Here is a 12,795-nt window from a genome sequence, read left to right on the forward strand (position 1 = left end):
GGAGAGACTTAACTCTCTCTACAGTGGGGTACTCAACTGTCCCAATATAAGAATACTCTCGGCAACTTCTTCCCCAAGAAACGCCAATGCCTAATCTAGCCCAATAGGAGAGAGAGTTAGGTCTAATGACATACTCCAACACAGTCTGACATTCCTGCATACTCCTTGGCAGATTGCTCACTAAATACCAATTCAAGACCCTTTCGGCTTCTCTTCTCATATTTAGGTAGAGTTTGGAAAGGTAAAGATGCATTTCCCAAACTCCCTTGCAGCAGGATTTTATATGTGACCTCATTTCCACCAAGCAGGCACACTTAAGTCTTCGAGGTAGAAGTGAGCAACCAGAAAAAAGGGCCAAATTTGGGAAGATTTGATATTTTGGCCAGAATGGTGATGGAAGGGTCTGGTTTTGGGGGGACAGCTATGGTGGAGTTTCCAGTGTTCAATTCCTAGCATCATATGCGCTGAGCAGTGGGTAATTTCAGCAAGAGGGTTTCTGCCACATCACTCATTTGTGGTCTGATTTGACATTTCTCTTGGATCTGTTGCCTTCTGCTGCAATATTGCTGGATCCAACTCAAATCCACTGCCCCTTCTGGAGATTCTGTGAGCTATATAATACCCTTGAATAAACTCCTTTCTGCTTAACTAGCTAGATTAGATCTTGCTGCAGCCAAAAACCCTGACAGATGCAAGATTTTCTTAATTAATAATTTTAATTAATACTCTCAATCTCTTTTCCTAAAAAATTAGAATTTCAAGTGTCCAACACAATTGCTCATCAATTTATCCCTGCTAGATTCTGGCAGCAATTAAGCAAATTTCAGTTACAATCTTACAGTCAATCAATGACCTTCTCCAAGGCAATCCTGTCCCCATCCCCAAGAAAGCTACATTCTAATTACGCATCTTTCAATTCTCATGTCTAAATAAGAATATCAATATTCTCTCTTCTTTTGGGTATATAATATAGAAGTAGGTGACTAAAAGCTCTCCTTGGGTTATGTGGGGTTCCAACACAAGAGAATCTTTAGATAAAGGTTTCCTACTTGCTATCTGATATCATTGAAATTGTGGACTAAGGCTAGAGGGTAGAGTTTGTACAAAATTGTGCAACAGCAATAGGAAGGACCACTTCTATCCCTCAAGAGGTAATGCTGTTAGACTGGAGTGTGATGAATTTTAATTTTTAACCAAAGCAAGTGGGATATTTAGTCATTTCCCAGAGTTTAAATGGCAACTCTACATATTAAGCGTCCTCTCTCCCCAAGCAATTTTTTCCTCTTTTAGCCTTATTAGTAATCAAGTCACAATGATATTCTCCAGTCTTTTCTCAATTTAATGCTGGCTGGTCACATCCTTACTAACATTGTTATATTCCATTCAAAAATGGAAACAGTATGTTTTCCACACCACAGTGGATTTCACACAATCCGCTACCATTTCCCAAAACAAAAGAGGCCAGAAACCAAGCAGAAAAGTTTTATAAAACAAATAAACAGATGAACAAAACAGGACTGATGATGTGTTTGGTGAGGATAATGAGGGGGAAAAGGGACTTTTTGGCTGTGAGCTCAGTGACCGGGTTAAAAAGGCAGAAAAATGACATCAAAAGAGAACAAAACCTGCAACTGATTCTGCTACTAAGCAATAGGATGGACTTGGACGAATCACTGATTTTCTCTGTCCTCATTTGTTACATGAGGGTTACATCAGATGATAGGCAAGGTCCCCAGAAGCTCTACCACTTAATGACTCTAGACATCGAGATTTATCTAATACGGCCAGAGTTTCATGAGATTGTAATACCCAGAAGCAGCATGGTGCAATTGAAAAGGCAGTGGGTCTTCCGTGTCTGTCTGACTTTGAATTTGAATCCTGGTTTCACCACTTACAAGCTGTGAAATCTCAGGCAAGTTGCTTAACCTCTATGAGCCTATGCTTTCTCATATATAAAGTAGGATGAATAAAATGTAATGCATAGAGTTGCTCTGAAGCTTAAATTAAATGATGAAGAGTGCCTATCACTGTGTCCGATTCAAAATTAGTGAGTTCTCTATCTCTCTCTATCCTTTTCATGTACTGAGTTAAAATAGGAGAAAGCATTGATGACTTATTCTTTCCTGAATAAAGGAAGAAAATAATTTATAATTGTATAACTTCGAGAAAAGTGTACTTAAATGACTTCTTCACTGCAGCTTCCACCAGCCTTTGGGGGATTTAGTGTGTGAAACCTCTTTTCCCTTTAGCATTTATGTATTATACAAATATTTATTTGGCACCTACTATGTGCTACTCCTTGTTCTAAGCAAAAGGGATACAGTAGAGAACAAAATAGGCCAGATCCCCATCCTCCTGCAACTTATATCCTGGTGGATGTCTTCCAGAACAGTTTTAGAAATAATGTTCTAGAAAATGGCTTCTTTCATTGGGAGTCATCTTGTATGTCAGTACTGGGCTTTACAAAGTTCACCTTCTCCTATTTCAAAGGAAAATAAAACCCGTGGACATTGGCTTTTACCCATATGTGATTTAGGTGAGAAAGCAGCAGGGTACAAGAGAGAACATGAGTTTAGAGTCAGCCACATCTTGGCTCTGTCATTTATTAGAGATGTAACCCTGAGCAAACAAATTAACCAGTGGGCCTCAGTTTCCTTCGTAATAATATCTACTGGCAAGGATATATGGAACTTTATGAGGTAACATTTGTCAAACACCTAGAGCAAAGCATGAGAGTGGAAACAGAACAATACTAGTGATAAAATAGATTCTGTTTATTATTATTATTTGCTTTTTTATTTATCAGAAAAATACGAGCTATCTTAAGTTTAGAGAGACCTAAAGGGAAAGCTGTAACATACATTTGTGGTTATTTGAGAAAAATGGTACAGAAATACACACAACCCACACATGCCACTTGTTACTTTTTATTTAAACCAGGAAAAATATGTCATAGAAAGTATGTGTGAGTCCCATTAAGAAAATCTTCTATTGGACACATCACCCAAGCTCAACTCCCATGCTAAGATTTTTCTTTATGCAGAGTGCCTGCTGCCAGTATGGCATGCATAAAACCCTCCATTGTTGAGAGGAAAAAGATTGGTCAATTTCAACAAAGGTATGTTATGCACACAAGGAAGGTTGCATTTTAATGACTTACAAAATACATAACTGGTAGTGTTGTGACACAGAATTCATTCAAGGTAATCCCATTTCGATTAATTATATACTTTAATTTTTGATCTAGAAAAAATTACAGAATGTATACCCACTTGAAATATTTTTACCACCATTTTTCAGGGTGAAAGGCTGAACCAAACTTTTAACCTTCATTACACACTACTAGATGGGAAAACATAAAAAAGTGAACTATCCACCAGTCCAGTTAAAAAGGAGTCCTCACTTAACGTATTTATTGGATATCGTGAGGGATGTGTCTTGATCATGTCCCTGCTTTGTATTGTTTATTCCAAGCTTTTCAACATTTTTCACATTCACCCAGCCCTACCACCATCCACCATCTAATCACTCTCCCTTTTTGTTCTCCTCACCCATTAAGCTGCAGTTTCTCTCACGCATAGGAGAGAACAAGGATAGAGTGTGTGCGTGTGTGCGTGTGCATGCGTGCATGTGTGTGGTCTCTATGAATTTTATACTGGAGCAGTAATTCTCAATTTTGGCCAATATTTAAACCTTTTAGGGAACATTTTAATTTTCAAAACTACTGATGTTGATTTAGTTGTTCTGGGTTATGCCTGGGCACTGTGATTTTTTTAAGTTCCCATAAAAAATTCTAATGTGCAGTCCAAGTTTAAAACCACTGTGCTAGAACATGGAGACTTCTTTCATTCCTTTTCTTTGCCATTCTACATTTACGATGAATATTTTGGTTCTCAGGCTGGGTTGAAAATAAATTGATTTGAAAACTGTATCTCTGAGTTCTTCTAGTTTTGGAAACGTTTCACTAATTTTCATTAGATCTGTGTAGTTGTCTCCAGATAAGTGACATTTGTAAAGCTGGCACGCTCATTCAGTGCACTGACCCCAGGCCCATGTCCTTGCTGCCAAATACACTACAACCAGCAGAGATTCCCATGACCTGGAAGAGCAGCCTGCATCCTACATTCATCGTCTGTGGTCCAGCCAGCACCTGGCCATCCTGCAGTTGGAGGTAACCATTTCTGTGGACAACTCTAGACCTAGGCCTACCAAATGAGTCCATCTGACCATTGGCAAGCCAGCCAATCCTCCTGAGTATCTGGGGAATTTTTTCCCCTATTTTCATTTATTATGGGCATGGTCATTTTTCTGAGTTTTTCCTTACAATTAATCTGGCCACTATGAATTTTCAGGTCCATTTTAGAGCTCAAAAATGAGCAGAGTTAGAGTTCACTGAGGCCCACTGTATTAGTTTGCTAGGGCTGCCATAACACAGTACCACAGAGTGCATGAGTTAATCAACAGAAATTATTTTCTAACAGTTCTGGAGTTCTAAAAGTCCAAGACCAAGGAGTCTGCAGGGTTGATTTCTTCCAAGGTTTCTCTCCTTGGCTTGCAGATGGCCATCTTCTCCCTACGTCTTCACCTGGCCTTCCTTCTGTGTTTGTCAGTGGCCTAATCTCCCCTTCTTATAAGGACACCAGTCACATTGGATTAGAGCCCATCTATATGACTTCATTTAACTCTAGTCATCTTTTTGAAGCCCTGTCTCCCAGTACAGTCACATTTTGAGGTACTGGGATCTAGAACTTCAACATAGGAATGTGGGGAGGACATAATTCAGTCTATGACACCTATGAAATAAAACAGTTTAATACCCCTTGTTTCCCCTCAGCTGGGATTCTTTGTATAAAACCATGGCCATGATGTTTGTTTTTGGTTTACTTCCTCCATCATGAGACCAGAGTCTGACATTCTGGGAATGAATAGAAAGACAGCTCTACATAATTTAATAATTCCAAGATAAATGTAGCTGGTAAGCTAATCTAACTAATAAAACGTAAAGATTCTGAAAGAAGTATAAGAAATACAGAACTAATCAAGTTATGCGGCAGAAAAAGAAAAAATGTAAAATAACTATATATCTGAAAACTATATATGTTGGATAATCTGGGAGAGACTTGATTTTAAATTTTCTGCCTCATGGTCTTCATAAATCTGTTCATACCTGTCAGGATATAGTTCCAATTCAGGGCTTAGTATATATAGCCACCATACCATAACTGTTTTAATTGGCCTGTTTTGCTAAGTTGTTTCTTTGTGCTAGGAGATGGTTCCAAAACCCCCATCTGTGCAGAGGACTTCAATCTGAACTCATCAACTGCCTGTTGAAAAGTAATTGTGTGATGCTCACTATATGGCTTTTTCAATCCCTTACTTAAGGTAATTCACCTAAGATTTCCTTCCGGAAAATTTGAGTTTCCACATCTGAAGATCCTGCCTAAGTCCATAAGTCCATGTATATTAAAACTGTGGTGTAACGGCAGGAGCTCACCTTGAGGTTTGGGCTTAGTCAGTTTGCCACAGGGCTTGGAGATGGTGACTGTCTTCTGGCAGTCCGCGTTGTGGAGGGCTCGCTTCAGACTCCCAGTTCTGGTCTTCAAGGCCGTATTCAGGTCACATTCTCCCCAGGCCTGGAACTGGTATTTGCATTCCGCTAAAGGCAGGGTAGGACCAGACAGAAATCTTAGAAATCTCCTCTTATAGTACCATCGAAATAGAGACTTTTGTTTTTAACTTTTTGTATTGAGGTAATTGTAGATTCATATACAGTTGTAAGAAATAATACAGAGAGATCCCAATATATCCTTCACCCAGTTTCCCTCAATTGTGATATCTTGCATAACTATAGTCCAATAGCACAGCCAAGAAATTGACATGGATACACCCCACAGAACTTATTCAGGTTTCACATGGAATCATTTGCGCATGTGTGTGTGTGTGTGTGTGTGTATGCGTGCATTCAGTTCTGTGTGACTATCAGGTGTAGATATGAGTGAATACCACCGCCATTAATACACAAAAGAGTTCCAACACCATGGTCCTTTGGGTTATCCTTTTATAGTCATAGCCTGGCCACCTTTCTCCCTTCCCATCTCCTTAACTCCTGGTAATCACTAATCTATTCTCCATCTCTATAATTTTGTCATTTAAAAATATTATATAAATGGAATCATATAATATGTAACCTTTGAGATTGGCTTTTTTCACTCAGCATAATTTCCTGGAGGACCATCCAAGTTGTATGTATCAACAGTCTGTTCCTTTTTATCCCTGAGTAGTATTCCATGATATGGATGTACCACAGTTTGTTTAACCATTCACCAGTTAAAGGATAACTGGGTTATTTCCAGCTTTTAGCTGTTACAAATAAAGCAGCTATATACATTTGTATACATTTTTATAGGAATATAAGTTTTCACTTCCTTAGGATAAATGCCCAAGAGGGAAACCACTGCATTGTATGGTAAACACATGTTTAGTTTTGTAAAAAACTGCCGTACTCTTTTCTAATGTGGTTGTACCATTTTACATTCCCATCAGCAACGTATGAGTGATCTAGCTTCTCTGCATCCTCTCTCACATTTGGTGTTATTTTTTATTTTAGCAACTCCGATATGTGAATACTGTATAGTGATGTCTCACTGGTTTTCATTTCTATTTCTCTAATGGAGAAAAGATATTAAACATATTTTCAGGTGTTTATTTGCCACTTATATATCCTCTTCAGTAAAATGTTTGTTCATGTCCTTTGCCCACTTTCTAGTTAAATTGTTAGTTTTGAGAGTTCTTTATACATTCTAGATATAAGTCCTTTAAGATGCACTTTTTAAAACTTTTTGTAGATAGGTCTTTATGGTGCCCATACACAATTTAAGACCAAACTTCTTTGAATTTCACCATGCCTTTATAGAACTTACCTCCATTCATAAAAAGTACCCCAAAGGTTATAGAAAATGAAAGAGATATAGTGTGTATATTCATTGTCCTTCTTCACTGGCCTGTAACTTCTGTAGAACAGTGAGAACATTTGGGGCATCATGTCCTATCATGGCTAAGAAGGACAAAAAGTCTAGAATGCGGAAAAAACAGGTAATTTGGTATTCGATCGCATGTTTAAGGTTGGAAGTGTTGAAAGATTCTTTCTCAACGGGGTAGATGAGGCCAGCATACAACTGGCAATAGTCAGTGAGAGAAAGGTCTATGAAAAGTGGCTATGACCAGCCTTGCCGGATTTGAGAAGTAAATCTGTGAACCAGTGTGGAGGAAGGATCAAGGAGAGAGAGGGCTTGAAAGTAACAGAAAGAGATCTGGAGGAGGGGGAGAATAAATAAGAAAAGGGGAAAGGAAGATAAAAGGAACTTAGAAAAAGGAAAGAAAGGAAAGAGAAGAGGGATCAATGAACACTGTTAGGAGGAATCAAGGGTATATTTTATGTCCCTATTGGTAAGGCAATGCTTCACTATTTTGACCCCTAGAGGACATGTGGCAATATGTGGAGACATTTTTAGTTGTCACAGTTGGTGGAGGCGGGGAGTGTTACTGGAAACTAGTGGGTAGAAGCCAGAGATGCTGCTAAATATTCTAAATGCACAGGACAGCCCTCCACAACAAAAAACTATCTGACCCAAAATGTTAGTAGCATTGAAGTTGAGAAACCTCGGAGCTAGGCAAGATGTCTGGTTATTTTGTGTCTGATAAAACAAACATTTAAAACAAATAGTAGTCAATCTCAAAAGACACTTGGTAGAAGATTGCAAGAATTAGCTCAGAGCAGAAGATTAAATCAAGAGGACAGCAGGGGTGGGACTTACCTCCGAATTGCTTTTTCCAGTTGCAGGGGATCTTACATCTCTGGGTCTTCATGGTTTGTTTACACTCAGCTCCGGTCCGGGTGCCCTCCCGGGTGCCCAGCCCACAGTCCCCACTGGTGGGCACACACACGCTCCACTGCCATTCTCCACAGTCAGACTTCTTCACTTTTTTTTCTGGAAGGAAGGAAGAAAAAATAAGAAACATTCAGAAAACTCTTTAACTCCTAGATACAACTAAGTTCATTCCTGAGCACCTTAATTGCATGTTCTGTACTTTTTACCTCTATCTTCAGTGTCCAATAGATAGTAGGAACTTGATAGCTGTTAGCTGAATGATTGAATCAATGAATGACCAAGAGAAGGGAGAAAGAAAACTGAGGAAGGAGCTAGAACTAATGTTAATTTAACTCTCTGTGCCTGGGGCTGTGCTAAGTGATTTACTGACATCTCCTTTCAGAAGCAAACATTTCTGTAAAGGAGAAGATGGTCAAAAATAGTTAAACCTGGAAAATGAGAAAACATTCTACTAGAAGTAACAGTTGTCAGATTAGCGACTTCAGTGCAAGTCCATGTTCCTTTCTCTATCTTATAGATGGAATAGCATAATGTAAGTGTGTTGGATCACAGACGTAAGCAGACTCCCAGCTCCGCAGCCCACTTATGACATTGGGAGTGACATAGAAAAGGTGCTTTATCCTCTCTGAGCCTCAGTTTCCTCCTTTGTAAATATAAGATTAAACAAAAATTCCTTACAGAACTCTTTTTGAGGAACAGAGGCAATGCAAGTAAAACACCTGTTTGCTGGCCAGTGTTCTGTACACAGTAGCTGCTAATATGACCATTGTGTTAATGATCATCATCTATATTTCAAGACTTACAGTGGGGGGAAAATGAGAGGAAATGTCATGTAGGTTCCTGTAAATACTTGAAGGAAGGAAGAAAGGGAAGAAGGGAAGGAGGAAGGATAAAATCAGGTAGTGGGATTAGACGGACATTAATCAATGAAAAGTCTTGTCTTCATAACCCTACTGCTCACCTGGTTTCTCTTTCTTCCCTGCTTCAGCAGTGTCCACAGCTGCCAAAATGAAAATGAATGCCAAAAAGGCAACTGCAAATTTTCGACGCTGCTGCAGGCACTGTTGGGACAGCATTCTAGGAATAAACAGAGAAACAGAAGAAAGTGGTGTCAACCTAAGTCAGAAAGGAAGGCTCATTGAACTCCTTGACGAAGGGCTCAATTCTCCATTTTTGGAATACTAGATTTTAGGAAAATTTATATCAGTTTTATCTTAGACAGAATTCTATCTTGTCTCTCCAAGAGCCACTGAAATAAGTGTTCTTCTGCAATCAGTCACATGTTCACTGACAAACTACAACAGTTCTCCATATAAGACTTCACACCCAACTATTTGCTATAATTCTTGCTTCAAGAATTATAGAAGCAAAAGAATTTTGATGGCATGGGTTTGAGCAGACTCCTACAGTAAGTCCTGCTGATAGTGACACTTGGTAATGTCAATAACTGTAGTCATCTTCATAACTCCTGACAATTCCTGGAAACAACCATGGTGTTGCAGTCCACCTGGACAATGAATGGATTATCTGTGCAAGTATTTGTTTATTGTATCTTTAGATGCATCAGTAATGACCAACATCTCTGATTTTTTTTCATTTTTTCCCATAATCATGATAATCTCATCATCATTGTTCCATTATCATTAGTCCACAGAAGAGTGAAGCACAAAATAGAAGTAGAGCTAGCACACCTTTGATATACGTCAAACACATATAAACTCACATGTGCTGAAAATCCTCTAAATTCTAGGATATAGTGAAAAGTCTTTACACTCACTCACAATCTGAAATTATCCACAATTGATGTGAATCAAAATCCCAAAATAACATTAGAAAGACTCCCCTAGAACTTGAAGTCACTTGCAACAGCCGAGCGTCAATATGGTCACCTTGCCAAACACACCCGAGGAAGTCTCAATCCAAGCCCCAGGACAACCCATTTCCCAAAGGCTTCACTAAAGTCATTAGCTTCAGCAACTCACCTGGCAGTTATTTATCTCTATCTGCTGTGTTCATGATGACTTCATATAAAAATGACAGTAATGACCTGTGGTCATTATCTCTGAGGATGTTTTTTCCAGAAGTGGTAATAGATTAATTTAAATGTTTTTAACATTCTCTTGAGTATAAACAATAAAACCTCTCATATATATATAAGGGATTGAGATAATTCTATAAAACCTCTCATATATATAGAAGGGATTGAGATAAATCTGTTCCACAATTTGTTTTTCTCAATCACAAATATCTATGAAATGATATTCTTGTCAGTGAATTTGTCTCCCTTTCTGTAACACTGAAAATGCTATCCTTTATGCATTTTTTTTTTTTTCAAATTGATGGCTTTGGATTCCATTGTATGGATGAAGCAGATTTTATTTACAAATTAAAGTTAATATTTTGGTCATTTGGTCCTTTCACTGAATTAGAAATCCTGACTAGCTACTCACCATCTCTATCTCTTACTAAAGTGATCACTTACTCTATCACTCCAGCACTTGCTAAATTTTTATAACTATACCTCACTGATGGTCACACAGCAGAGTTCCTATTGATTCTGAGACTTTTCCTATGCCTTTCATTGGGCATAAATGAAATACGAAGCCAGTTTAGACTTACTGGTTGGCAAGTTTTCTCAGAGTTGAGCGCCCTAGTGCATCTATACTACTATACTTTTTCATAATATATTCAAATATCATTTAAAATTATTAGGTATAAAGTTAACCAAAGTGGAGGTCTTCTGTTGCTTTCTCCAAAGGTTGTCCGAGAACCTACCCTCAGTAACTAGCCACTTTGGAGGCAGAAATTTTTCACTTGAGTTTTCTTAAATGGTAAGTTAATTTTTCAATTCAGAACCTTTAAATTTTAATGATTCTTGCCTACATAACCCTACTGCTTACCCTGGTTTCTCTTCTTCCCTGCTTCAGCAGCGTCCACGGCTGCCAAAATGAAAATGAAGGCTGAGAAGGCAATCTTTCCAAGTTAAAATTGCCTTCATCTTTAACAATTATCTACAATACCTGAAGTATTTAGATTGTGAATTAGATTATTGTGTGAACTCAGAAATTCCCACCGAGGAAGTGCAGCTCTTGAGAGAACTTTCTGGCCAAGCAATGGGATGATCCTTGTAGAGCCTTGTAACACATACAACAGGAACAGAGATCAGGAGCACCTCAGAGCCCACTGAAGAAACATGGCCACCTGGCAGAAATAGAAAGAACTCTACCTTCCATAAATAACACACACGCACAAACACAGAGTTATTAATAGAAAGGTGCTATCACTGGCTAATTGTAACTGCGGCATTTCTAGTTTTACATTGCTAAGCTCTTACTTTTATAATTATTTTCAAAGAGCTTTCTCTTAATCAAGTTAAATTCACTTAATTTCAAGGAAAAAAAGCCCACACAGGCAAGAATTTCCTAACCATATAAATTTTTTTTGAATCATACAATGGTCTATTAAACAAGTTATCTTAACTGAAGTGTGAGCCAAGTGGAAGGAAGGGGATATTGGAATTGGGATGAGAGTTGGAGAGTTAGTAGAATGGAAATACATTCTATCTACTTCTGATATTAATTCAGAACAATTCAGAATCTTAAAAAGTCGGTAAATGGTGAATTTCAGCTTTTAGACGTTCTAAGGAAAAATGTACACAAATCCATGTGTACAGGGAGTCACCTGTGTAAAATATGTGATCAGCAACAGGTTTGAGTGGGAGTGTATCTTTCTTCTCAACCTCTTCTCTCCTTCCTCCTGTTTTGCCTGCCACTCTGCTTAAGCCTATATTTTGATAGCTTAGATTTTTCTGGGTAGAGAAAATGAATAAAGGTTATTTAAAAGAAGAGAGTAAGGAGGTTTAGAAACGGATGATTAAAATTATCCAAAAATTCAAGTGTGCAGAAAACAATACCCAATTAGCATGCTGGTGCCTTGCTGTTGTAGGAAATGCTTAAGCAATGAGTACATGTGTAGATAACAGTTCCTCGCTTGTGGTATTTGCATAGTTGATTGTTTATTTGTCCTTAGCATCAAATAAAGGCAAAAGCTCTCTCTGGATACAGTTTAACCCTGCCTGCTCTCCAGCAGGGTGCTAGATGAGTGCAGAGGCAAGAACACTAACCTTAAGGAAGTAGTCAGGATCATGACTTATTTTTCACACTGAGGAAAACAAAACAGTGGAAGAAGAAGGCTTGCTAAACTGGCTCAGTTAATTTGAATAATTTACTTATTTTCACCACCTTCTACTGCCATCTTTCCTTGTACTTGTCCTGAGAGATTTCGTTTTATAGGGTTTAATGGTTAAGTTGAAGAATACCATAGATGGGTGCTGTTGTCTGGAAATTATTGTTGTTATCTCAGTCACTAATAAGTCTGAAGCTCAAATTTTAAAGGAAATTAAAGTTAAAGAAACCAGCTCAGGGGAAAAGTGTTAATTTATTAAATCCTGATCTCCTCTGTAGAGAAATAGTAGATTAGAAGGAAAAAAGAGCTTTCCTTTCCTTTAGTATTTAAATAGGATCTAGAAATTTTTAAGATGATTAACATCTAGTGTATACACAAGACAAGGATGCTGAAATGTGTCCCTTAGCACTCTGTTTGGAAGGACTAATAAGGGATTTGGAGGAAGAAGGTTTGGCTTAAACTTCAGCTCCACAATATAATTTTTGGAATGTCCTTGGGCAAATCACAACCATTTGAACCTCTGTTTTGACATCTGCAAAGTGGGATTATTTTATAACAACTACTTGAGAGGCTTGTCATGAAAATGCAAGATGTAGACATAGAGCTAACCCAGAATATTAAGAAATATATTATTAGCTGATGAATAAAGGTAATTCACACCTATACTCTTATTACTTACTACGAGGAAGCATTTCCTTTTATTGAGAAATAACAAGCATTA

At 38.1% G+C, this 12,795-nt stretch overlaps 1 protein-coding gene across 2 annotated transcripts in view; it reads right to left on the reverse strand.

Annotated features, from left to right (window-relative positions):
* Nucleotides 1-12,795, reverse strand: part of PTN (pleiotrophin) — a 101,433-nt gene that overhangs the window by 15,933 nt on the left and 72,705 nt on the right. For both annotated transcript variants that reach the window (XM_014787720.2, XM_004430720.3), the window contains exons 2-4: nucleotides 8,851-8,966; nucleotides 7,815-7,988; nucleotides 5,495-5,656 (exon numbers count right to left, since the gene is read on the reverse strand). In XM_014787720.2, coding sequence (XP_014643206.1) covers nucleotides 5,495-5,656; nucleotides 7,815-7,988; nucleotides 8,851-8,965 — 451 coding nt within the window. In that variant the 5' untranslated portion in view covers nucleotide 8,966. The remainder of the gene's footprint in view (nucleotides 1-5,494; nucleotides 5,657-7,814; nucleotides 7,989-8,850; nucleotides 8,967-12,795) is intronic.

This window comes from Ceratotherium simum, chromosome 1, assembly GCF_057802395.1.
Source record: "Ceratotherium simum simum isolate JZ-2026a chromosome 1, ASM5780239v1, whole genome shotgun sequence".
Classification (NCBI taxonomy): domain Eukaryota; kingdom Metazoa; phylum Chordata; class Mammalia; order Perissodactyla; family Rhinocerotidae; genus Ceratotherium; species Ceratotherium simum.